The sequence below is a fragment of the Sabethes cyaneus genome, chromosome 1 (assembly GCF_943734655.1).
Source record: "Sabethes cyaneus chromosome 1, idSabCyanKW18_F2, whole genome shotgun sequence".
Lineage (NCBI taxonomy): Eukaryota > Metazoa > Arthropoda > Insecta > Diptera > Culicidae > Sabethes > Sabethes cyaneus.
Window position 1 is genome coordinate 46,089,912 of NC_071353.1, and position 27,706 is coordinate 46,117,617.

Genomic DNA, 27,706 nt, shown 5'->3' on the forward strand with positions numbered 1-27,706 from the left:
GTTCTCGGACGGCTATAATATGGGATAGTACTAGCAGTGAGGAATAAGCGGGTAAAGTAGATCAGGCTTTGAAGGAAGGGTAAACCCCAATACACACAAGCACGCATAAAATTTAATTCAATAGCGATTATTGCAAAAAGAAATGCAGTGCAGGTCATACACCAACACCCGGGCGTTATCACAATAGATCAACTATACTGGTCGCAGTGATGAGTCCACACAGGAAAAAAAACTGATGAAATAAAACGAAATCTGCTGCTACCATCACATTTTGAGCCAGTAAGAATGAATACATTATACTGTAGAGCACCCGTTCATGCTCCACACTACGGAACTTTCGTTTAGAGTACTACCGGAACCAAAAACTGGTCATTTATAAATTGTAAAATAATAAAGAAGTGTAGCAAATGGTGTATTCAACTTTTAAGACAAACTCTTGGATCAATATTTGGATGTTTTTGGAGCCAATCTGGACATTCCGGTATATCTTTTGTATTAAGGTTAGTTAAAACTTAACTTGCAAAAATTTGCGTGTATTTCCATAGCTACGTAACGACCGTTCCGCTGCTTCGGAAGCTGAAGTCTATGAGCCTCGAAGCGATGATTTCGCACTAAACTAAACGAAGTCAACCCTATTCAATTCTGTGGACTTCTTTACACAAAATAATTAGGTTTTTATGTTTTGTTTTCTCAAAGCCTGGCTTGGTATAGTCCAAAAAGGGTAAAAACTATAAGGTATACAGCCCTAAGGGTTGTACGAATGGGTGACGTAGTACTATATCAGATCATTAGATCTGGTCATCAGATCAAAGACTAATGTGAACTGCATTTCTGGCACATGTATGTTTATAAGAATCTGTGAGTGCCATTGTTTACGTGAAAAAGAGCGAAATATTTAGATTCAATTCTTCATTGAATGCAATTCAATGAAAATACGTGGACGGGGGTTCACAAGTACAACGGGTGCAACCATTGAGACATAGAAAATTTCTTTTAAAAATCACTTGTGTGCATCATATACGTTGAAAGATTGGCGGAACTAGGGGGAGGCTAAGCCCCGCCTAGGAGAGATTTAGCCCCCCCTAGAAAAATGTTTCTGGCCGAAACATACCGGGGGTATAGCCCCCCTATAAATGATCGCTAGTTCTGCCAATGGGTTGAAATAGTAATGAATGACCAGCCCACAGATTATTGTATTAAATATGATTATGCGATGTTCATCGCAATTATGACGTGCCATTCGAATGTCCTCTTTTGACATGAATGGCAACAGGCACGTAGGTTCACGGCGTCGATTCACTGTCACTGTCTAAATTCATGACTCCAAAAAACCCCACATGCTAAATTTGATTCCTTTTGATTGATTAGTACTCCAGTTATGAGGAAATTTGAATATTATTTGTATGGTAGCCCCCCCTCCTAAAGATAGGAGGGGTCTCAATTCACCATAGAAAAAATTCTTGCCTTCTGAAACCTCCACATGCCAAATTTGGTTCCATTTGCTTGATTAGTTCTAGATTCATGAAGAAATTTGTATTTCATTTGTATGAGAGCCCCCTCTTCTAGAAGGTCTCAGTACACCATCGAAACAAATCCTACCTTCTAAAACCCCTACATGCCTAATTTGGTTCTATTTGCTTGATTAGTTATCGAGTTTTGAGGAAATTTGTATTTCATTTGTATAGGAGCCCCCCCTCTTACACCGTCCACAAAATTGCTCTCTTACCCCCTCCATAAAATTGCTGATCATTTTATCTTTCCAACGACATATAAATTGTTCAGTTTCGTTCAGTAGTTTAGTAGTTATTAGCATTTGAAATCTTTCATTCCAACGTTACACGTCTATTTTCGTTTTCACAAAGTGCTACCCAGTCCCAGATAGTAAACAAAGACGTAGTCCTACGTCAAAAATCTTAAAAATAGCAAAATGAAAATGAGCAAAATGGGGCACTTCCCGATGACAAACAGGAAAGCGGTGGGCGCCATGCGGTTATCTGGAAAACTTTACGTAAGATCATCTACATTTTATCAGCTTGCAGGACATAACTTAATTGCGTTCGTTTTTTCGGCTCGTTTTTGCCCATAGTGCAATGGTATTGATAAGGCCGAACCTACACAATTGTGTAGGTTACTAAATTTAGCAAATATTTATTGCAATGTGTATAATACATTGGTTTTGTTATCTCGAGAGATAAAAAAAATTAAGTTGATCCAAAACCCAAAAATATTGTAACTAAAATCGTCCGTGCTTAACGGGTTAGAGCAAACCTAGTTTCCGAGACCGAGATACGACGCTAGAATCTCTACTGTTAGAGTCAATAGTAATCACTGCACTAGTCGGCAATTGTCCTGCACTCTAACGGATGGCTGCGAAATCTGCCAAATAATAACAGAAGGTCGGATTTCGAAAACAGAATGTAGCATTTAGATTTTACTTCTTACTAATTTTAATATTAATGCACCACGATTTTCCTGAGACAACCGCGAAGCTAGCTCAGGTTATATTTGAACGTAGCTCTGGCAACACGGTCAACGCTTAACAGTGCATCATCGACAGAAGTGTTGACAGAGCCGCCTTACGTGCAAATCTTTCGTCGCGTGAATCGCACTGCTTCATTCGGCAAGGACCTCCTGGAATCTTGAATTTATTACATTATAACTTTTGCCAATTTTTTTCCCGCTACGCAAGAAGCACCGTGGTCTAAAACGCGACTGCTTCCTGCCACCCTCCCTGGCTTTGTTCTGTTGTCGAATCCGATGCCGAAGATGTTGAATGGGAATCGAAGATTTTTATTATTTTTTATGATATATTAAAACGCTATAAATAATGGATGAGTTGCGAAGGCTCTCGCTGCAGCAGGCCTGTCGGCTTGAATCCACCGGAATCGGCCCATCATCGATCGTAAACGGTTGACTGATTTGAATTGAATTAGATTTATGCGGCGCGAGAATCGGCTACTAAAATTCTGATAGATAACACTCGATCGAGTGGTATGTCAGTTGGCGTGCATTTTTTACCGCAGTACCACTTGTGTGGTCAATGCCTCGGAGTTATGGAAAATATGATACGTCATTAATTCCAAAATAGTTGAAATGCAGATTCATGTGTTCCACCATAAAAAAAATCATGATTTGCGAACATGAATGTTTAACTTTTTTAGTAAATTTTGCGGTCTTGTTAACAAACATTCGATTATCCAGAAAAAAATCAAAATACTAAAGCGCAGAGTGTGCAAAACTGGATTGCAGTCCAATCACTAATACGCGAAGTTGTGATTCTCAGCGCCACCCAGAAACAAACCGCAAATGGCAATCGAAAATGCATTGACGATGCATGTCGATCCGGTGCACTTTTCCATGACACCCGCGATGGTCAGAGATCTGAAGCCGGAGCCGGTAGCCTGGTTGGCACCTATCAATCATTGGACCGAAGAATTATTCCAGCGAACAAAGGAATTGCTTCTCTGTTGGAAAATTTATATCAGCTGAATTTTTCTACTCGTTCCATCGTTCAGATACCAATGGAACCATAGTGACAGGCAGGTCACTTTGGATGTGCAGAATTTTCGGATTTCTTAGTGGTGACAAACGTGCTGTGAAACGAAGTCAAGAATACAATGGACTTATCGGTTGGTGGCCATGTTTCACGCTTTTCTTCGAGGACTGCATCACAAGCTTCTTCAGGAGGCGCTATTTTGTCTGCTTGCGATCACAAAGATCTGAAATCGGTAGTGGAATTTGACTTGCAGAGGATCGTAGCGTACGATGCTCAATTACTGGGCACTCACCAGGAAAAAAAAACAAATAAACCAGAGTTACAATTTTGTATCCGTAACACAGCCCATTGCCACTCTTTCACTATAACGGTTTCTTAAGCGATCCTCTCGGTAGCATGACATCTCCCCGGAAAGCAAAACTAGAACTGTCTCTAACGCTGCTACTCTTTCCACTGATCCATCATTGGATTTCATCTTTTTAGCCACCATATGTATGTAGTGCAGGGGCACCGTTGATTTAACAGGCAACCTATTTCCCAAAACGTGAAAATAAATAATTTTGCCCTGTATCAACATCGGCCGCGTGGGTAAACCAATCTCATCAAAAATTGGACAAGACAGTTACCTACTTCCTCAGCAGGTACACACGGCAGTATTGAGAGCCACACAAAAATAAAGTTTCAGAGCCTCGTGGCAGGCTCAGAATTCCGATGTGAAGCGATAATAATAAATAATAAATAATTATTATAATAATATTATGATCGGCAACAAACTTTCCGTCTCGATCGCTCCTTCGTTTGATTCTCGCGATTGTTCAGTGCTCTTTTCGGCCATTGTGCGAATATAAAAAAATTCTTTGTAGGGTGACTAAAATTTAATGAAATTTATTTGCAAAAGAGACAGCTAGAGTAGTATAGTTAGGTTTTGTTTTTCATCTGCATGGAAAGATACTAGCGCGGCGGTATGGGTTTCAACTATATCAACTAAGAATAGAATAAGAGAAAATAGATCACGAAAGATACCTTCAAAAGATAACGTGTCAATTATAAAAGACATAGTGGGAAATTTCTTTAAATTATCATACATGTGTAGATCGCAAGGTCTCAGAATTTCATGAAATTTTGCAAGCGAGAGCAATTAATGGATTTATGAACGAAAATTTTGACGTAGGCTTTTGCTGTTTCAAGTAGTAATCTCCATTCAACTAAACCTAGGACCACCCATCGCCAATTTCCCAGACGTCTTGGAAATCGCAAATAACTTTCATGCTGGTCGAGCCATCTTCCATGTTGAGCTCCTCTGTCCCTGGTGCCGCCAGTCTGGCATCCTTACGGCATGTTCGGCCCACCGTAGCCTGCCTACCAATTTTCGTCAGTTGCACAATGCGTACCTCTGCAAACAGTGCTTGTAGCTGAAATTTTTACAAGATCTGTCGGGTGGTAAAAATTTGGTCTGTAGTGGTGCGAGTTCCCATGAAGTCCGCCTGGTAATTCCCTACAAAACCTAACTGAATCAACCTAACAGGCGTAACAGGATCTAAGAGACTTGCTTGTAAACGATGTTTACAAGCGTTATGCCGCGATAGTTGCAGCAGTCGAGCCGTCCACTTTTTTGTAGATGGGACAAACCACTCCTTCGATCCATTCCTTCGATAGCTTCTCCTTCTCCCAAATCTTAGAAAAAACCCAGTGTAGATAATAAAGATAATGTATTTTATCACCGATTTATTTTTGGTTTTTCGATTTTCGATGCTTCAATCCAAAGATATCGTGCTCACCGCAAGACGCCTTATTTTAGAAGAGTTCCGGGAGATTACCTATAGCAGCTATTCAAATAACTTTTTTCAAAAACAAAATATATTAAAATACAGCCAAAAGCTACTGTAAGATGTGTACAAATTTTCACTTTAATCAGCTAAAGGATTTTCTCTAGAATAAATCTAGAAAAATCCACTTTTTTAAGCGCCCTAACTGTATATAATCCCCTAAATCAAATGTGAATCATTCATTCATTTTGAACTGCCAACAACAACAAACGAAACTACAATAAACGTCAAGATTGCTCCGAAGTTGAAGTTAATTTCTATCAAACAGGTTTCTTTTGATTTTAAAAACTAGGTAGCTTAAGAAACTAAACTTTTAGACCTAAAATGTCAGTCAAGAGCAAGAAAATTAACTGACAGGTTAGACGAGCAATCATTCAATGCTGCAATTCATTAATTGAAGGGTAGAAAACTAAGAAAGATAAACACATGTCAGCAGCTCAGTAGTCATGTTCATGGGCTGACAGATATACGAATACTACCAGGGGTACTTATATTCGCCTACATGCAGGGTTGTCAATTTTTTCGAGCGCTGATTTCTGTTTCAACCGTCTTCGAGGGCTGAAGCATTTAAATCCTCGGAAGAAAGTAGTGCTTCATCAGATAGTTCTTGGTAGATTGCGGGTTATCTTGCTGCCTAATGTTCTTCCAATAAACTTTATTCGTTGTATAATACCTTATTGGGACAATGCCGTCGATCAGCAAGTGGAAATCACTCATACTAATAGTGATACGACACCCTGATGTGGCGTACAATAAACCGGGGCCTGCCACAATAGATCAAATAACTGATCGCAGTGGAAAATATACCCAACCGAAAAAAAAAAGTTCTGCCGAGGTGGACGGTTTTGGTGTGTCTGGTATACGGTCGACTGTTTTGAGCGCACATATACTGCTACTAGGGGATGGTCATAGTCAGTATCCACACCCCATAGGTACATGGTGTTAGAGAAGAATCGGCCATCTCTGAAAACGTGGTTCATTATATGTTGGTCAGATGATCTTCAGGTAGCTTTGTGGCTATCTTTGCGTGGGAAAAAGGTGCTTTGGATCACCAGGACTCCGAAAGCTGCGAAGTTTTAGCCTCGACGACTATATTGATGTCCAGTGGTTAACAGCTGTCGTACGTTGCCTCTAAGCGCGCGTAGAGCATTTTCATTTCATCGTCGGGTCTCCGTTGCGACAGATTTCCTGCAGAGCTGCGATGCAAAGTTTACGGGGTTCAAGCTGTTTGAGTAGCACCTGGTCGCCACTCAGTAACATCTAGCGATCTGCAGTTTAAAGTAGCGAATTTCAATTTGTCGGTATTGATTTTTTATGCAACATGTGCCAATGGCGACCATTTTTGGAGTTTTACGCTGTATTGGGGCCAACCGGAAATGTTCCGGATCAAGTTGCCGCTGTGAAAAATGGCCAGTATCGAACATGAACAAATACAGGAATCCCCCGAATAAGGAGATGGGTGGTGCTGTACGCCCATCGCGATATCTCAGCTGTCCATCATCCAATAAAGTTGATTTTTGGTAGTTGACTAGGTTGTACCACATACAAGCAATGTACCAAAAATCAACTTTATTGGTCAATGGACAGCTAAGAAATCGCCGTGGGCGTACACCACCGCCCACCACGTTATTCGGAGGACTGCTGTACTTATGATGCGACTCCTCAAATTACGCCAGAATTTCAAAACTAGATCAATCGAAGTCAGATCAACTACCTAGCACCACTTTGGTTATATCTGGACAAGTTCCGGAGACTTACGAGAACACCCAGACCAGTGGCCAGTTTCGTCCATGAACAAAAACTTAACGGGCGATACCGTAATCGTAAATCATATTAGAATTCAATAACTAGATCAATAGAAGCCATATCTGCTGTCTAGAGACTAGTTTGGTCATATCTGGACATGTTTGGGGGACCCCGGGATTCCCTAGGAAATGACCAGCAAAAACAAACAAGAACAAAAACTCGTCATACGATACCTTAAATCACACTAAAAATTTAAAAATAGATCCATGTATGCCAAATTGAGTACTTTGAACCACCTTGAATACCTTGAATGGCCAATTCAGGACATGGTTTTATTATCAAACATATACCACATTGTGTAATTGAGTTCCCTAGGGGCTCCCGGAGTCCCCGAAACATGTCCAGATATAACCAAACCTGACCTTAGATAGCAGATTTAACTTCCATTGACCTAGTTATTGAATTCTAGTGTAATTTAAGGTGTAGCACGATAAGTGATTGTTCACGGACGAAGCTGGCCACTAGTCAGAATGTTCCCGGAAGTCCGCGGAACCTGTCCAGATATAACCAACGTGGCGTTAGATAGTTGATTTGACTTCGATTGATCTAGTTTTTAAATTATGGCGTAATTTGAGGTGTCGCATGATAAGTATTTGTTCATGTTCGATACTGGTTATTTCGCACAGCGATAACTTAATCCGGAGCATTTCCGGTTAGTCCCATTACAGCCTAAAACTCCTAAAATTGTCACCAAAATGTTAAGACCGGCTGTGATTTACGTTCATTTTGGAAGTGTCATTGAAGATTCTTTCTTTATATGAGAAATCTGCCCTTTAAAACTTCAAAAGGGCGTAGCTCAAAAATTTGTCGACCGATTTTTTTTAACATTTCGTTACTCGCGTCAACTTGGATTTTTAGGCGAGCCAAAACCTAACAGAATTCACTCGTATACTAATGCCACTTGGTGAAAAACTTATGAAACCTTTTCCACCGTTTGAAAGATCTTGGTCTGCGTGTCAACTCTACTGAAAACAGTAATTTTGTTTGTTGTTGGAATCCCGAGATATTCCGAGATAAAGTTAACGCTTCACAGACGTTGTACAAAATACAACAGCGCGAGTAACGGAGGGTTAACAATTGGCTCAGAGGTGTAGGAGGGTAATACAAACCAACTGGCATTTGCCGCTTAAGGGGCCTATGTTATTTTTTAATAACGGTATTTTGAACACAGTGTAGTTACATCTCATAGAGTTACTCAGCGTTACAGGCACATTTAGTCGTATTAGTCAAACATCTCATTAACCTCTGTTATAGTAAATCTTGGTTATCGCAACTAAAAAGTCTTTTTTCGCTGAAAACATAAAAAATTAGGTTGGATATCTCCGATTCGCCTTCAGTTAGACGCGAAGTGATGCACGCCGAGCCGCCGACTACAACTAAGGTGATTTATGTATTTTGAGCAGGCGTTACGCGTACGTTATTTTGGACGCTTCCATTTGATTTTGCTGTAAATGTCCACAATAGAGTACGCGTAACGCCTGTCTAAGATTTATACGCATTAATTTTGACCACCTTTTGATTGTATCACCCTCTATGATGACATTCAATATCCCACACTCGTAAATGAATTTACGTGTAAATAGGTTGGATTCAGCTTAAACTTGATTAAGACTACTCAAAATTTCCCTAAAGTATACAAACTCAGATTCTGGGTAGTTTTTTAACCAATAAGTTCACAGTAGAAACACAAAACTGTGTTATTTGTCACAGGGAATAATTAAAGTATTGGTAGTAAGTACCGTGAACGTACCATATTTTGCGCAGGTAAAACATTTTTATGATTCTTCCGCTATTTTAAGTATTCTAGATTTAAATTAACATCGTGGATAGCAGCAACGTGTAGTGCTATGGTCTATAATATCTGATAAAAATTATGGGAATTATAAGTCGATAAGTCAATAATTGAGTATATTTTTCGTTTTGTAAACTTATCTACGGTGCCTAATTCTGCGCACTTTCTTGTCCATGTTCCTAATTCTGCGCATACTTGCTCCTAATTCTGCGCACCCAAAACGTGAAAATAAATACTCCTGCTATGCTGTTTATGTCTTTATACGCTGAAAGCACAGCACAAAATCAGGCATTAGCCATTACCATAATTAAATCCATGATCCGGCCTTCTTGTGTTGTCCGGGTGGCAAAAGAATATTGTTATCATTTTGATTGCCTCATTTTAAATATTTTATTCTCGATAACGTGAAGGGCGAATTGATTCTGGTTTACTGCATACTGAACATTACACTAATACTAAAAGTTGAGTTTTCATATAGAAATCACTTTCCCATTCTATGACAGCCCCATGAGGTTGGACATTAAAAAAATAGGAGACATGGTTTCATGAATTGCGCTCGTAGGTTCGGACCCAGAGAAACAGCACAGGATTCCAATCAATGCAAGTTAAAGATTCTACTTGAATTTTCATGCCTCTATACCTCAGCCATTTGGGTGAGCTTGCGTATTCTTTCGCGATTTCTTCGTAGGATACATTACTGCGCAGAATTTGGACCATGAATAAAAAATCTATCCCTAAATCTGCGCATTATTGCATCGCATTTTTCTAAGGAAAGCAATGCATGCAATCACTTGTTTTGTCTGAAAAATGACTAAAACTAATTATTCTTTCTAATTATGCTGGGTAATTTGATCATTGCAAAGAATTTCGATCATAAAATTGTTAATTTTCTAGAAGGACAATCTTAGCGTTGGTGTTAACGACGATGTTTTCTGCCATATAAAATACTTTCAGTGTCACGTTAAATTATTTCGCTCTAAAATATTATGGCTCGTTTGTGAATAATGGCCTAATATACAACAGACATTTATAAAGAAATAACGCAATGATCATAGTTATGCACAATGTTAAAAATTACTTATATAAAGAAAAATGCGCAGAATTAGGAGCTGCACAGAATTAGTAGCGATCACGGGAGCCAAAATTAATTAAATTTTCTACTCAAAATTAATTTGTACACTTTAGGGGCATTCGGAGTAGCCTACCATGTTTAAATTATGAACTGGATGACCAATTCAACTGGTGCTACTAAGGCCACTAACTCTAAACATATATAAATGAATTGAACCAAACGGCGTGAAAATTTGTATACAGGGGTTTTTGAGGCCGGGAAAGGTTCTTATGATGATACGAGTCCCCTCCCCTTCTGGAAGCAGGAGGAGGGGGGCTCCCATACGAATGAAGCAGAAATTTCTGCATAACTCGAGAACTAATCAAGCAAATGGAACCAAATTTGGCATGTGGGGGGTTTTGGAGGCAGGATTTTTTTCTATGGTAGTTCGAGATCCCTCCCCCCACTGAAATATAATCGAAGTCACACATTAGCAAATGAAAATATTTTAACAAAACTCATTCCGAAAAACAACCATAAACGCGCCAGTTCTATTAAATTTTCATTTAATTAGTTGCAACCGTAGCAACGCTCGCAACGGGTTCAGCTAGTATATTAAAACCCGGATAATTCCGGTAAAGATGGAACCCCGAAGCCGGTAATTCGTTATCTTCAACCACTGGTATTGACTATATAGTAGAATCCGGTCTGCTTGAAGTGAAATTTTCAATTTCTTGAAGCATTTCATACAACACTACTGTGCCGCTTCTTCTGAGCTCTTTTGCATTCCGCAACTCATCTGCACGAAATCTAAAAATCTGATTTTAACCTAGCAGCCTTTTTTTCCTATGCCAAGATTAATGAAGAGAAACCCTTCAGAAAATAAATTGTGCGTACGTGCCCAAGTAACTCATTTTCTCCGGTCGAGAACAATACAAACCATCGCATAACGCCATCATGCCTATGGATATAGGTATAGGCATAGGTTAGTTCCCAAAAAAACATTCACCTAGTGGAGAGTGTGACTACCTGGCTCGTAAATTATGCTACGCTTTTTCAAGCCACACTTCTGATGCGATGCGATAGTACCGATAAGAAGCAGACATAATCATAGCATCGGCAGGAACTACTGAACTCCTTCTGTCTAGCTTGTCTACCACGATATGAGCTTATGAATAAGCCTGGTTTGTATTAAAATAAAAAATGAAATAGATCGTAGCTAAATTGAAGGTCGGCCTTATACGCGTGAAGGCACATCCCACTATCAACGAAGTGCATTGAATGCAGCCGCCGCGATTGCAAAAAGTTACAGCAATCAACACACAACAGGAACGTGGAGGCTTTCCTAGTTTAAGTTCCACGTGACTTGCAGGTTGTTTTGGGGCAAAAAAGCAATCGATCATTTTTACGCACATAAATCAACGAATCACGTCCTGCATTGCGCGATGTAGGTATTCTATAGAATCGAATAACGATACTTTCAAAACTAACATTTTATTAGCGGTGCCTGGCATTCTATAACGTATAGATTTTCAACGAGGTATTGCGTTAAAAACCTATGTGCCAAACCAACTACAGTGTGCTGTTTGACTATTTTGACTATTATTTCAATAATTTGAAAACGCAACGCAACTTTTATTTATTTCCAAGAGTTATGGTGGTTAATACTAAAGTTTTCTGATATTAAAAAATTGTTTTAGCAAAAACGCAAGTTCATTTATTCATTCGAATCGACATTATTCGATTTCATTTCTCTTTCTTGTTATAAATTGGCAATAGATACTAAAGAACAAACTTGAGTATAATTCTTACTAGTATTATAAGTATTTAGTAAGCCGATTTGCTTTAATAAACAAAAGTCCTAGTGTAATACTTTAAGTTTAATCAACCAACAAAAAGTCTTGTTAGTCTAGCATGGAAGCATTTAAACCACCATATCCTACCTTAACGAAGTGCACCGAATTCACGAAGTTCACCGAGGTTTTCGAGCTTATCCCACAGCTGTGCCCTACAATTCCGCATCCAACGTCATGATTATTGTAATTTATTATTATTACTTCACGATGCCACGGTGGTGGTTGTTGATTACGTGAGGTTTCGTCGTTTCCGAACTTGGCAAACTGTAGCCCTTCCAATAGGAGTAACAAGCCCGGACGGCAGCGTCGATTTTCGCGAGATCACAACCAAACAACAAGATGATGATAGCAAATTATTGCTCATTTTATTATTATCTCTTCACTCTTGTAGTCCTTTCAATTCCCGCTCAGGTCGGTTGCGGTTCGCTTTCAACTGATGTTGGCAGAAGGTTTCGCGAACGGCTGTTTTTATCCGATCAAACCTTGCTGACCAACAATGCGTACCTGACGGTTTTATGGACGTTTTATGAGTACAAATCGGATGGATAATTTACGATTTGTTTAACTAGAAGCCAAGGCGGCAAGAAAGTTGACTCACAAAGCAGGACGTCCCACTGAAGGAGATCTGGTACAAACCACAAATTTCAGTAATAATTTCTCACAATACTATTCCTTTTCTGGTAGGTTCTGCACCCCAAAAAAAAATCCTCCCAAAACATATGTTTCACCCAAACAAAAATTTATAAAACCACATCTGAAAGGCGGCGCTTGCTGCCTGAAATGCTTTTGCCTTTACACGTTCCCTGGCTGGCCGCGCTGCTCTGTGTCTCGTTCATCTAGATACTGTATCAGATTTAGATCAGATCTGATCGCACCTCCGAAGCGAAACGGAAAGTTGTTCTTGGATGCTACCCGTGTGCTGAGAAGTGTTACTGAGTGTTAAAACAAACAAAACGAAATTGTTCTCCAGCGCAGGCACAAAATATCGGACCAGACAGAGATAGAAAGTGTCAACAATTAATTTGGGAGCTATACCCGAACGAGATGATTGAGTTTGTTCACCGGCGATTTGAGACGGTTTGCCGGGTCGGAACTTGATCGCGCTCATTGATAGCGAGCATGGCAGCGCAGATATCAATAAATATCAACTCACACGATTAAGTTGGCAGTTCCCATCGGTATCGGGTTAGAAAAGTTAAATCTCAACGGGCCTGGCATTGGGTTTTAATTAATTCAAATTTTTGAATCACCACCTGAAAAATCCGGAGATTAATGTATCGGGGGGACCACGGGAAGACTCGAGTAGTCATCGGCTATCAGATTACCGCGGACCTGCCGGGGCAAGCTTCGGTTTAAATGTGAACCGTTTCTCGGAACGAATAGCTTAAAGCCAGCATCAAAACTCTCCTGAAATCGTGACGGGAATGAGCGATGGGCTCTTTCAAATAGAGGAGAAGGAGGACAGCATAAAACAATGTAACGTTTTTGTCAAGCGCGAAAAACATGATTTCAAATTTATTTTAACACATGAACGTAGCTTCAGCACTATTCTGCTTTTCACTGTATATGGCGAATGACTGCCAACGCCAGATTTACGAACGAATAAACCAGAACAATGATAGATTAAAAATAAATACCCGGCTGTGCCGTCGAGGATAAAGCGATAACAGCAATTTGGTGAAAGGATTCACTCAGACGAAATCGTGTTTGCTTATTTCCAGCGATTTAATTTCGAATGCTCCTGTTCGAATATCAGATAGTAGCTTCCCTACCTAGTGGGGTCCTTTCCATTGAAATTGTTGTTTGGTCTACGAAAAGATTTATTTTAAAACACCAGTCTTTTGTAAAATCAGTTATTTCACGTTATTATAAACTAGTTCATTATAAATATAGTTCCCATGAATTTTGAGTATTTGTAATAGTGAGTATACAAGAGAATCGTGCGTAATAAAATGATAACATGTATGTCACAGTCGTTCGTTTTAGGCGACACAAAATGTGTACTAGTAGGAAACAATTCTTGCTTAAAGTCACCAAGCCTTTAAGGGATACGTTTTAAACCCAAATTTTGGAAACTATAATTGCGCTAAGCATTTAACTTAATCAATTAAGATGGATATATACATCAGCTCAGCAAATAGCTTCAGGGCGAGTAGTAATAAGCCCGATAGCGTCACCTTTAATTACAAATCGTCACTTAACAATGAAGTAATGAAGCTTCGGTTTCAATTTCAACTGAAGCAGCACTGCTTCGTTCCAAACCTGGCTTTAATCAGCGTCTGTAAAACCGGTTTCTCGTCATCATGACGATCTGCTTTTAAGTTTCATTCGTACTTTTCTATCAAATATTCAGTAGAAGGCTAGTAACTGAATGCAAATGAGTTGAATTTGAGTAACATTAACATTAGCCAACATTAGCCTAGCCAACATCGACAAATCGTGCCTGACTTTCAGTCGTCGTCACTTGAAACAGCCACCAACTTCAGCTGACACTCGCTTGAAACGTTCTGTCCAACAAATGAAACAAGTCGCTTGATGTGTGAAAAAAGGTAAGAGAAAATCAGTTTCATTTATTTGTTTCGACGATGCCGGGCCCTGGTAATAACTCTCAGTGTTTTTGGACGTGCTTAACTGAAAATGGATTAATTATAGATGTGTCTGTATATTTCTCGCTTAGAGTGTTTTCAAACGTCAACAGGGCTTGCCTATTTGTTTTGAATTTTCAGACACCACATTACCACATTTACCACATCATGGACGCAAAAAGGGAACTTGTGAGAAGTCAGTTTTTGAACATTTTCGACCGTGTGACATTTTTAAGAAGCTGAAGCCATTCGGAATAAACGGAAGATTTATCTTACGTACCACCAAGCGATATAAGAAAACCGATACCGTCATCCGGGGCGAGATTGTGCCAAAAAGCACCCCTTCTGGCACCCCCCATTGTGTCAAAAACATAAAGTTAGGCTAAAAACCTAAACAGTGAACATTAGCATGTTTATAAACAATATACATAAATATCAGTATAAAGTAGTTCACATGGGGCCGTCCATGAACTAAATGGACTATTAGAGGCAGGGGGTCAGCCAAAAACAACGCATCATACAAAAAGTATGAACGAAAATAACCCGGAGAGGTCTGAAATAACTAAAAATGAGTTCGTAGTCAATGGACAGCCTTTATATAGCCAGTAGCGTTTCTAGGGTTAACAAGGGGGGGATATATGAAGGGGTGTATCCCAAGGGGGCATACCTATTTGATCATTTAACAAAAGTAACCATTACTTCGTTCGAGAACCCGCGGCCGCAGAACATGTGGCCTATCCCACCCCCTCCCTCTCCTTAAAACTGGCAGTTTGTACACGGTATAATATATTCGTCTTATATTAGAGTGTTTATTCAAAGTATCTTCAGTATCAAATTTCTAGAGAAAAAGTAAAAATTAGTTTAAATTATTTAGCAGACCTATGATCCTGTTTGCTCCAAAATGGATGATGCAATCTAATCTGTCAAAATATTGTGCTCAATAGTAAAGAATGTGAGTAAGCTGGTGTATACCATGGTTGCCAGTATGCCAGATAAATCTGGATTTTGCCAGATTTTTGATTGCGCGCCAGACAAACAGACAAAGCTCAAAACCTTCCAGATATTTAGCAATGTGCCAGATTTTCGATCCTCCGTCTTGCAAAAAGATCATCACTTCTAATTTTGGACAAAATTTTGCATCTACGGTGAGCAAAACGAGCAAGATTTTTTCAGGAAAACGCCTCTCATCGGACTAATTTACCACCAGATTTTTGCCAGACACTTTTACTCGTGTTCGCCAGATTTTCGGGAAAACTTGTTGGCAACCTTGGTGTATAGGTATACTGACGTATTTTTGTTGTGTAAGTGAAATCCACAAATTGGATCGATCATTACGGCTTGGCACAATCTCATCCCCGTGAAGCTCGAGAAGTACAAAGTTTCGAAAAATATTATTTTCGCAATCAAAACTTATCCAACGAATAATAACCTTTCAATACATTGTAAATGATTAGTTTATATACCTTCAAGATAGCAAGTTGATGCGATTTCTTCTGTGGGTTGGTTTATGCGGGACATTTTTTACAAGCGTTATTTCCGCGTATTTTTGATCGCGAACTCTGAAACCCTGTTTAGGCTAAATACTTTGCAAATATTATCTGTGTTCCATTCTAAGTTATGAATAAATATGTTATGTTCATCATCATTTTGAATTCAGGTCACCAGTTTCTATAGACATAATAAATTTTCACAAATAAACGTTTTTGGTTTTTGGCACAATCTCACCCCGGAGGGCGGTACTTGGAAAATACTCCTAAAGTTTGGCCGTATGCGCACTGTAAGGACACCGGAAGTCAGCAAACGAATAAGAGAGCGAATTCAACGGAAACCAGATCACGCTGGACGTAAGCTGGCATAAGGAACTGGGAATTTTGCAGCCAATCACAAAGAATATGTTGAAAGATGATCTTCGATTAATTCCATATCAAAAACAACGGGTGCACGGTTTGTCTGAAGAGCACAAGGTTTATTTATTTATTTATTTGTCGGCAGCTGCTTATCGGGCACGGTGTTTGTGAAATTTTATGTTTGGACAAAAAAGTTTTCTTGCTACAGGATTACTACAACCAATAAAATGATCGGCTAAGTACAGCACTTCTTTCTGATATAGGGTTACGGACCCTCTTCGTCATACGTAAACACGATCCAGACTTTATTGTGAGTTTTTATAAGAATTAATCCACAAGTACTCAAGTTTTTTACACCAGATAAATCTGGCACATCTTGCCTGTACATGTATACCCATTTAGCCTGAAAAAATATTTCGGAACTTACATTTCTCAGTGGAACAATTTTTCATGCTCCAGTGGGAGTTCGTCATACGAAAATTCACTTCGTCATAAATAAGATTTCTTTCGTTTATCACGGACAGATAGCAATTATTTACAAAAATCTTTGCATGCATTCTTTGAACCGAGTCCAAGAGCTACTCAACTACTATAAAAGGAGTGGAAATAGTTTGAATCACAGCTCAAAATTACAAGTAGTTAGTCTTCGTCATACTCAAGCTTCTCTTCGTCATACTCAAAACTGGTAGAAAAACCAAGATGACTTCTATTTTTTGAACAAATATTGAAAAATAGTAATTTTCTGACATAATCTTTTCCTCGATAGCGAAGATATAATCCATAAATATCAATACCAGGTTGGTTTGACTGTAATTCGCATCGAAATTGGTTATAATTGGTTTCTTGTCGATAACTAGAAAGAAAGTAGACGAAGACCCGCCGTAGAAGAACCCATCCAGCACCCTACCTAGGGACAAACTGGCTTATCAAAGGTTCCAGAATGTTTCCAAGGTGATGGTATGGGGATGGTTCTACAAAAATTTAAAGGTTCCATTGCTGCTCATTAAACCTGGTGTTAAAATCGACACTATGTATGTAATATTGATAATATTTTGAAGAACCATTTGCTGCCCATCATCAAAAAAACACTACAAGAATGCACCAAGCTGCTTCCACAAAGATTCTGCACCGTCTCACCGGTCGAAAGCTACACAGACTTGAGAGTAACCTGCCTCTTCGCCTGATTTGAATCCTCTCGACTTCTATACACGTGGTTACATGCTAGAGCAACTTAGAGAGTACTAAAAGATTGACTGTGGATACCGTCAAGCAACGAAATTATGGAGAAGATTTGGGATGAAATGCCTCAGGATACCGTGCATGTTAGCTGTACCGCTCTGTAACTACGATTGCGATTGGTATTTTAGGCAAAGGGAGAAAGATTTGAATAGGACTAATTTTATACAAATGTTAAGGATATTCTTTACACGAAATTCACTCAAAATTACAATTCAAGCAAGCGTCGTAATAACCCCATCCAGTTAGCTTCAAGGTATCAGGTATCAGCATTTGTGGCTCGAGTGGCATTGAGATACATAGCTGGTATAACAAGTCAACTGTCGTATGTTCGAATCACGGTTGGGCAAAGCTTGCTCGATAGAGTCAGTAGGATCGTGGCCCCATAAATAATTGCCCTGTACTCTAACAGCCGGCTGCGAAGTCTGAAGATAAAAAAGAGCCAAGTCTTAAAAAGACCTGCTACTCAGCGTTTCGTTATTTAGTAAACTGTATCTATTATTCTATTCTCATAACGGATGGCAACTAAAACTTTGGAATTTTTTCGGGGCCCCTTTGCACAACAATCAACGAGCTCAGAAAGAAATGAGAGTGTGTATGTGCTAGCTCTCCCTCTCCTCTTTCTGCCAGTATTTTTTGTTTTGTTTATACTTGCCAAGTTTAGCTCAAAATGGCGTCAAAATAAGAAGCGACTGAATGAAAAAGATGGCGTCGGTGCCCGGTCCATCTGTTCGCGTGGGCTCCGCAATTAATTGCTATTTTGCTTTGAAATGTTACGAATATCACGAAAAAACTATCGCAAATTGACTGAAGTTTTTACAGCGTCTTGGGCTGATTGAAGCGTCTGATGATTGAAAATAATTCCCCATTTCCTGAATAAACATTAAGGAGTTTATTCAGGAAATGGGGAATTATTTTCAATCATCATAAGCTATTTTGGTTTAAACTCTGGGCTCTTCATTTGACAAAAAAATCAAATTGATATAAAAGAAGGTACACGTTGAAATTGCACCTCCCAGTTGACATCGTGGTACGTTGTATTCAAATCTTGACTGGGAGAGACTATTAGGGTCAATAGGATCGAGTCCCTCCTAGGTGCGGCAAAAATCGAGACAAGTTGACAGCTTAACCTGCATGCTTTTCAACATCGCCCTTGAGAAGATGATCCGGCGAGCAAAATCGAAACGAGAAACTCAATTTTCAATGAAGGTAGCAAATTTCTTGGCTACGCAGATGACTTCGTTATTGTAGACCGAAACTTCGCTAGTAGTATTGGTAGAGGCTCAAAGAGACGAACGTGCACTATTTCTTGGACGGTAATCGTTGGGAATGCTGGTGGCCGCGGTTATCACAAAGAAGGAAATCTTGCGGCGCATTTAAGCAGAAAATCGAGTCCGCTTTGCCCTTCGCAAAACGCTTCCATCCGCTAGCGGATTACCTACGAATGGCCGAAACACAAATGGCCGAATCACGAATGGCCGAAACACAAATGGCCGAAATAACGAATGGCATAATATATCAAATGGCCGAATCACGAATGGCCGAATCACAAAAGGCCGAATCACTAATGGCCGAAACACGAATGGCCGAATATCATATTCGACCGAAAATATTCATAGCCTTCAACTTGCGCAAACATTGGGTACATGCTGTCCTTACTCGCTGCCGCTCGTTCGGACTTAACTAAGGGATAATCCCTAATAGACAGTAAACCTAGGAAAATGCATGCACCTAAATAGTAGTGGTTTCTGCGGGGGGTTGCCCCCCCGCAGTGGCCGGCGCTTCCGACGGCGGATCACCGGCGCACACTCGCGGCCTACGGCCGTCTCGCCCTGAATCATCTAGAAAACATTTAAAGACTAATCTCAAGTTTTTAGTCTTGACCTTGAAATGCGGTCATACATATATATTAATATTTTTTGAAAGGTTCTACAATTGATGAATGGACGGTAGGGGAAAGAATTGAAAATTTTTGGTGAAGGAGGGGAAGAGCGGAAAGGAAGGGGGGGGTATTGGTAGCTATGCTTGACAAGTAGTCATTTTGACTCCTACCTTTTGTCCAATGCTGGTAGGTGCATGAGTCGAACCAAGCTGTAATCTGAGATTATAACCGGATTCGAATTCACAACACCCGCCAGGGCATGTGGTTCGCTGGTACTTGTACCTTTGAACCATAGAGGCGCTGGCCAAAGGAGACCGCAAAATCCACTTCTCAAGAATAGCGACGTGTTTGGTTGGGTTATCGACACATATTGTGCCGCTTCCTACATCAATTGCAGATTACGGGGAAGGCCCCGTTCGGTAATCGAATAATTGAAAATTTCGGACATCACTAAATGCTTCTTATGCTTTTTTCATTTCACACAAAATATAATCAGTATACGCGGACTAAAACAACATTACTTGACCAACACAGACATATTAATGGCGGTAAAACGGCTGCGGGTTTATTGATAAAGTACTATTTGATGTTTTTATAATGTTATAAAAATTCTAGGCTTTGTCTTTTCTGCCTCAAAATCGGGTACAGGAGGCGTACGACGCGATGGAAGGAACGATGCCTGAAGAATTGGAGAATTTCCTCAGATATTTTCGGGATACTTACATAAGTGGGAGGAACGGGAACAACAGGCCATTGTTTCACCCCACTCTGTGGTCAAATTTTAAGCATATCATTGACAAGCTACCGCGGACCACAAACAGCTTGGAAGCATGGCACCAACGATGGACAACCATTGTTGGTTCCAATCACCTGTCAATGACCAAGATCATCACAGAGCTGCGGGTGGAGCAAAAGGCGATAGAGGGGAACATCCTTAGAATTCTTCAGGGGGATGTTCCGAATTCGCGCCGAGAAATAGACGAAAAAATCTACTCGAAATGTGTTAATGCTCACAAAATGAGCAGCAAAAATTTTGTTGACGCAGTTGCGCTTTTATTAACTAAACAAAGGCGTTCGTAAAGCATGTTTTGTTTGTTTAATAGTAGTAGTTTGTTTTTTGTTTGATTAAAGTTATTTGTTAACTACTTGCCAATTCATGGTTTTTTATTGAGTAGTTATTTAGGCATCTCGAAAAATTTCGGCCTTTTGTGATTCGGCCATTCGTGATTCGGCCTTCTGTGACTGTTATTGAAATTCGGCCATTTGGATTTCGGCCATTTGTGATTCGGCCATTTGTGTTTCGGCCATTCGGTACCAGCCCCCGCTAGCAAGCAATAACCACTGTACGATGCTGACAAATTATACAGCCCTTATTAGACCGGTAGATTTGATGGATTTAACGATACTCACAGAGGACAAGCCTGCACTTGCGGACGATATTTGATGGAGCAAAAGCTGGAAGCGGAGAGCGGCGAAGGTAGACTAGAATCTCTTTTTACGGCCGTTTATTTTCCGTGATTTCGTGTAGAACAAATTTTCGTCTGGGGGGGGGGGGGGTTGAACTCCCAGACTCCCCCTCTCTTATATCGAATTGTCTTATATCGAGGTTGTCTTATATCGAGCTATCCCTGTAATCAAATATTTATAATGCGTTGAAACAATGGTTTTTAGCTCAATTCTCCCAGCCTACGCGTTAAGGCTGGTGTAGATCCCCCCGTCCCACCGTCCTAAAATTCCTAATAATAACCTCTAAGTCATCTGCGAATCCTCGGAGTTGGCTACTCTAATGGAAGATCGTGCCTGTTATTTCTAAGCACGCTCGCCGGATCGAAATGGCGATGTTAAATGAGACGCAAGTCTATTACCGCAAGCCTCTGTGTGATCCGATGAGACACGAAAGTGTCCATGAAGCACGTACGTAGCACATCGCTCGTTTCAGAGCAGTTTTCACCAGTCGCATCAGTTTATCCAGAAATCCGTACTCGTTGTATCTGTCATAGTCGAAAGGGAAAGACTACATCATATGCCTTGCCCTGAAATCGGCGAAAATATAATGGGTGAGCCCATCGCGTTCCTATTACTAATGGATTTCTGTTGGAGCGTAAAAATCTGAGTTCGTCTGGTACGAATTTGGTTGCAATTAAAGATAGATCTAGAAAAGCGCATTAATCAGCGTAATACCGCGGTAATTACAGTGATTGAGCCAATTGCCCCTTTACATAAAATAAACCACTTCGTCCATCGTTGTAGATTCGGTCATTTCCGGCGGGTCTGATAGTTTACAGCTGTCCGATTTTTTGTCGGATTTTTTCAAGATGGAGAACCGGGATGCTACCATCGGTTGTGGAAACTCCCAGGTCAAGTTCCGGTCCACATCCTTTCGTTATATCGCCATTGAGATGCTCATCGAAGAATTTTTTCCACCAGTAGACTACCTCTGCTTGTTTGCCTCCTCATCCCTACACATGTCAGGTTCTAGTGTGTAGCCCTTACGAAAGTATTTCACTTTCTCATTTAACTGCACGTGCCTTTAGCCCGGATCTTTATCCTCCCACTTGAGCCAATACTCTCTTATGGCAATGCTCAGATAGTTTTTCAAACTTTTTTCTTCCTCTTCCTCGCTTGCTGACATTCCCATCAAACCATTCGTTTCTTGAACTTGAGGTTTTTTTTGCCTAGAAACGCGGTTCTCCACCCGGCTTCGCGGATTGAAGCACGACAGAGAAGCTCCACAGAGGAAGGTAGAGCCTCACTCAGTAGATTTTCATAGTAGTTACTCAGCAGCTGCTGGGTTATCTTATTGCCGAATATTGAACCGAGAAGCACAGCTTTTTCGCGAACGTCGATAGTTTTAAGCGAAGTTGTATTATTATTATGCCCAAATCAAAGTCGATTTGGTTCACAATTCGTTGGTCAGGCGTTCCTCAGGCAGCCTAGTGGTTATCTTTGCGAGGAAAGAAAGTGCTTCTGATCACCAGGCCTGGCCAGGGGAAAGCTGTAAAGTTGATGCAACACTGATCGCTATCGTCCATGTCGGTCCGATCACCGGTCTATATACCGCTTACCTATTGACCTGGGCTTTCATATCCCCGACGATAATCTTGATGTCCCGCGGCGAATAGCTGTCGTACGTCGCCTGCACGTAGAACATTTTTTCTCACCATTGGATCCACCTTCGCGTGAAAGCTCATGTTGCGGATACGGTAATTGAAGAAACGGCCTTTTATTCTCATAAGACACTCGTAAGACAGATCTTATCGTTTATCACTTTCCAGTCTAATATTCTGCTCAACATTTTAAACTATCTACTATAAAGCTTGTTCTCCGTTTGTTGACCTCGATTGAGCTCCAACGTTCTGATAAAAGTGGAACTTGCCGCCACGAATCTACCACACATTCTTACATTTCCGACAGATTTCAAGAACCGAGCTTCTACACCATGCCCTTATTTCGTTACCGAGTCTATCTAAAAAGTTTCGAGTCGAGCTTTCTTGATTATTCGTAACTGATATATTTAGATAGGTTGCCTTGCTAGAACCATGTTACCGACCCGGTAAGAATTATCGGACGCACGACGTCCGACACAAGCGTAACTCTTGCTTGCGTCTGTCCGACATTGCACGACAAATTCTTACTGAAAAGTCTCGTGATCGTGTTGTCATCTTGGTTTTAACATTCGAGACAAAACTTTTCTTAATTCAGCCATGAACACCGTAATGAGCCATGGAGTGCAGACGCTGACTAGGCTGAAAAAACGGTGGTGAAGTGTATTCAATGTCAGGAGACGCCCCTTATGTAGAACAAGTTTAAGTTTTCAATCGAATCCATAGACATTTTTTTTTGTTTCAATCACGCCATAACATTTGCCTTTGCGCACAGTGTATAAAGTAGATACACTGCAATGCTGAAGTACACAGCAAGTTTATCCTACAGCACAAACAGTAGTTTTTTCTTTGTACACATAAAACATGAAAGAACAATAGAAACGCAAAAGAGAATATTGGAAGAATACAAAGCACATGACAAGTTAGATGTTGTGTGAAAATTTGTGACTCTCGCTCTGCGCTGCGATGTACGCCACTCATGTTAGCTAGGAATAATACAACGTTTGTCCCAATGGTAATGTCAGTGATTGCATTGTGAAGCGACTATACGTTGCAGCATGCTCGAGATTTTTGATTTCAGTCGTTGGAGAAGTCAGTCTTTGAACAAAACGATCAGTTGTAGTTCGTCACAAGCTCAAAAAGAGCATTTTTAGCTGGTTCGAAGTCTGTGCCATTAAACAAACATTCAAACGACAGTCAGAGTTCATAAGTTCTTTCTCAGGCGTCACATTTTTGTTAGTGGTGCTCATTGATGATCGTTCAGCGCGGGCTTCATCGGTGACCTCTTTACTGTCTTCTAGAAAGGACTTACATCACCAATAGACTTGACGTAAACACTAACATTGCTTTGCGAGTTAAATTATTCACAAATGTTGGTTACAGGTTACAAAAAAAATTTATAAATTTATAAATAATGAAAGAATAAAAATTCTAGAGCAGATAAATCTCACCTAATGCTAAACGTTTCACCTAATCATGGATTTTTTATTTTGTTCTCTATCAATTCCGACAGCATCCCGCATGGCATCATCGCATGTAACGCCCCAGGTGTGCAGACCGCACTTTCACGGCCCATTGTCCTGGTTGAGCGATCCAGCTAAACCGATCGCATCCGGCAGTGCCTGGGGTAGCCCGTTTGCTTGTCCCCAAGATCCACAGGAAAAGCTGAGCCAAGCGGCGGTAGCTGCCGCAGTGATAGGTCCGGGTGGTAGCCAAAGTGGCGGTAGTAGTCAGCATCTGTTCTCGTTTCCGCCAACGCCCCCGAAGGACTCCACCCCGGACTCAGTACAAACTGCACCTGCCGAGTACCAAGCAACAATCAATGCCTTCATGCATCAGGCCCAAGTAACTTCGAGCTGTATTGCTCAGCAAGCAGCAGCCGTTGCCGCTCAGGAGAACTGTGTACTGGATGTGAAACCTTGTCTCACGGGGAGCTCCCTAGGACTGGGTATGGGAAACGCCAGTGGCAGCAGTAGTAGTGGTGGTGGACTAAGTGGTGGAGGAGCAAATGGCAGTGGTGGTAACGGTGCAAGTGGTTCCGGAGGTAATAGTGGCAGCAGTGGACAAAACCAGCCAAAGCAACGGGAAGGTACGACCCTGAACGCGACCAGTGCTAGTGGTAGTAATAACCAAACTCATAGCGGTTCCAATAGTGCATTGTTCGATACCGCCGGGCATGGATCGTACGCCGGTGGATACGACACGGTTGGCTACGGCTATCATCACCAGCAAAGTGGTTCGTTTCAACATAACTCACGATCTACGGTTATGAATAGTTCATATATGAAGCCGCAGCGGACGAAGGCTCGAACTAGTGCCGGTAAGATATGGACACGGTGTGATCTTTATTATGTTTTAAAGTATGGGTATTGTTTTTATTTATATTTAATTTTAGTTAATTATTTACTCAAAATCATTCTACTCGCAAATAATGTGCTGGTGATCACTGTTTGCACCTCTGTCAACGTTTCTGCACATAAATGAGTCTTAATTTAAATTATTTTTCTGGAATTAGTTAAAAACCTATTTTTCATTTTCCTTGAAAACCCCTGAAAAGATGAAGAAGACCTATTACGTACTATAACGCGAGAACATAAGTTACGTTGCCATCTGCGCACAATTGAAAGTAATTGTTATTTGCAGTAATAATTACCAATAAACTTCCATTGAATTCTAAACAAACTTAGTGGCGGCTGTCCACCAAGCTGCGTGGAACTTAAAATAATCGTTATTGCTTTTAATTGTTCGCAAATTGGAAGTGCTCTGCAGTAACCTTGTGCATCGTTATGAGGTTTCAAACTGCATGACTGCGACTAACTGATTGCTGTGTTCGGTGCTATATACCGCCCCATGAGATGGTCTGATTGCAGAGTTCCCCTGGAGCCATCCGTAATCTTTACGAATCGAATCGGATACAAGGCTTCGGAAATCCGACTACCCCTGTTCAGTCCTATAATGTTACATAATTTGCTGAAAATTCAACCAGGCTGTTGCGGGAATGCATTACACAACTCCGAACGGCCCGATGAGCACGAGTTCTACTATATTGTTTTAGATTTTCTCGTCATTTTTTGCTGCCCGATTCGAATATAACGCCCTAAATGCCACGATCGAGCATTAGCGAAGCTGCCTCTAGCGAGAAACGAATCTAACGCGTACGCCTCGTCAATTTTTACACTTTCAGCAGTAGATTTGCACAAACGCCACAGCTGGAACGCAATCATAAAACAATAACTGACGGTTCGCAGCTGCCCGTCTACGCCGCCGCACCGCGCGCTGGGCTCAACGCCGGGAGTTGATAATACATTTCCTGATTGTGTAACTTCCCGCATGCTCCGACACAATGTCGATGTTCTATACCTTGAGGACGTACGCTGGGCAGGTTTATTGATTGTTCAGCTTACCAGATCGCGGTTCTGGTTTATGATTTGTTCGGAATTTAATAACAGTGAACTATAGTGAGCTATACACGTGCGATTGATGCGATAAAACTGGAGCCAGTGTTTAATGTAAGTGAGAGCATATATTTTGCTCTATTTACTAAACAAATTGAAATACATCAGATGCAATACACATGATTCGAAACACATTGGGAATTGCTAGCACGACCATTGATTAGTGTTTAAAGGGTGCTCCACATCAAATTGCATCACAGAAAAAACGCTGCAGAAAATCACCCGTTGGGTATTTTCTCTTAAAAATTTTAGTAGAAGTAGATTAAAGTGTATTCTTTACACTGTATTTTTATCGCTGTCAGTTTTTCGAAAATTGAAAAAATAGCGTCATCCAGAAAGCAACGTCGCGAATGGATTTTGCGCAAGGACAATCCTCAACTCTCTCATCGGGACATCTGAAAACAACTCAGAATCATGTGGTCAACGGGAAACTCTATGCATCGGACGGAAAGAGAAATGCGGTCGGAGTAGATGTTCTATTAGCGATAAAGATCTCAAGCGTGTCGTGAAAGAGATTAAGCGGAATCCCAATGCTTTGGTCAGGGATATGACCAAAAAGTTGAATCTGTCCAAGTCCAAGGGAAGGACTGTATACGTACAAAGTGCAGAAGGCTCCAAATCGTGACGAATGGCAAAATACGGTGGGAAAGTCACGGACCCGGAAACTATATACCCAAATGCTGACGAAGCCTCACTGTCTCATCATAGATAATGTGGCTTACGTCAAGGCGGACTTCTGGCAGTTTCCGGGGCTACTGTTCTTCAACGCCCAGCACAGGTGTGATGTTCCGAAGGAAGTAAGGACGTAGTAATTTTCAAAGTTTGCCAAGAAATACGTAATTTGGCAAGCGATATGCTCATGTGGCAAACGGAGTGCGCCGTTCGTGACTACCGGGACAGTAAACGGTCTGATTTACCTCAAGAAGTATCTACAGAAGCGTCTGCTTCCTCTGTTGAAGCAACACAAGGGCCCTACGTAAAAAATGCAATCTCTCGTTCAAATTGATAAAGATCTCACCGATTCGCAATTTCCATGTATAGTTTCACATCCCCGCCCAGTTAGTTCCGGGGTACGATGCTGGTCTAACAAGCCAGTCGTCGTAGGTTCGAATCTCGACTGGGCGGTACCACTATATGAGATCTAGGATCTTTACACTAACCCCGTAGTTTTCCTGTACTTTTAGAACCGGCTGCGAAGTCTGTCGATAAAGAAGGGTCAAGTTCTTAAGGATGTTTAAAAAAATAGAATCATCTGATTAAATCAAAACTTCAAGGGATACATGCACGAGGAACGTCATTGGCATGTCCTGTATGAAATTCTTGAGGAACACTTGAAGTAACCTCTATTGCATCATAGAGGTGACCTATAAATTTAACTATCTGTGTTCTGTTTCTCGAATAAGATTTGAGCCATTTAAGAAGTTTAGTTTCTGAGCCTAGACGCTTAAGTTTGTATATTAGCATTGGGATGTCTACTCTATCAAAAACTTAACTTAAATTAGTCTACAGAGTTTCAACGTGATTATCTCTATCCATCGACGCTAGCCAAAAGCATCTTCGTCTCATTTTCGGATTTTTTAGACTATAAAACCTGCAGGCATCAGATTTTACAATATTTTTTTCACTAGTTCAACGGTTTATTTGTTCTTTGTGGCCCCAGAACCTGGAAAGAGAAGTGGAAGCGAATCCGGTTATAATTGGCTCCGATTATAGCTTGTTTCGGTTATTTAGAATTATAATGCCATGTTGCTGAAATATTGATGACAATAA

The 27,706-nt window shown here is 40.6% G+C and overlaps 1 protein-coding gene across 1 annotated transcript in view; it reads left to right on the forward strand.

Annotated features, from left to right (window-relative positions):
- LOC128745643 (GATA-binding factor C-like) overlaps nt 1–27,706 on the forward strand; it is a 264,113-nt gene that overhangs the window by 119,542 nt on the left and 116,865 nt on the right. The window contains exons 2-3 of the mRNA XM_053842719.1: nt 23,995–24,429; nt 24,484–24,801. Of these exons, the coding sequence (XP_053698694.1) occupies nt 23,995–24,429; nt 24,484–24,801 (753 nt within the window). The remainder of the gene's footprint in view (nt 1–23,994; nt 24,430–24,483; nt 24,802–27,706) is intronic.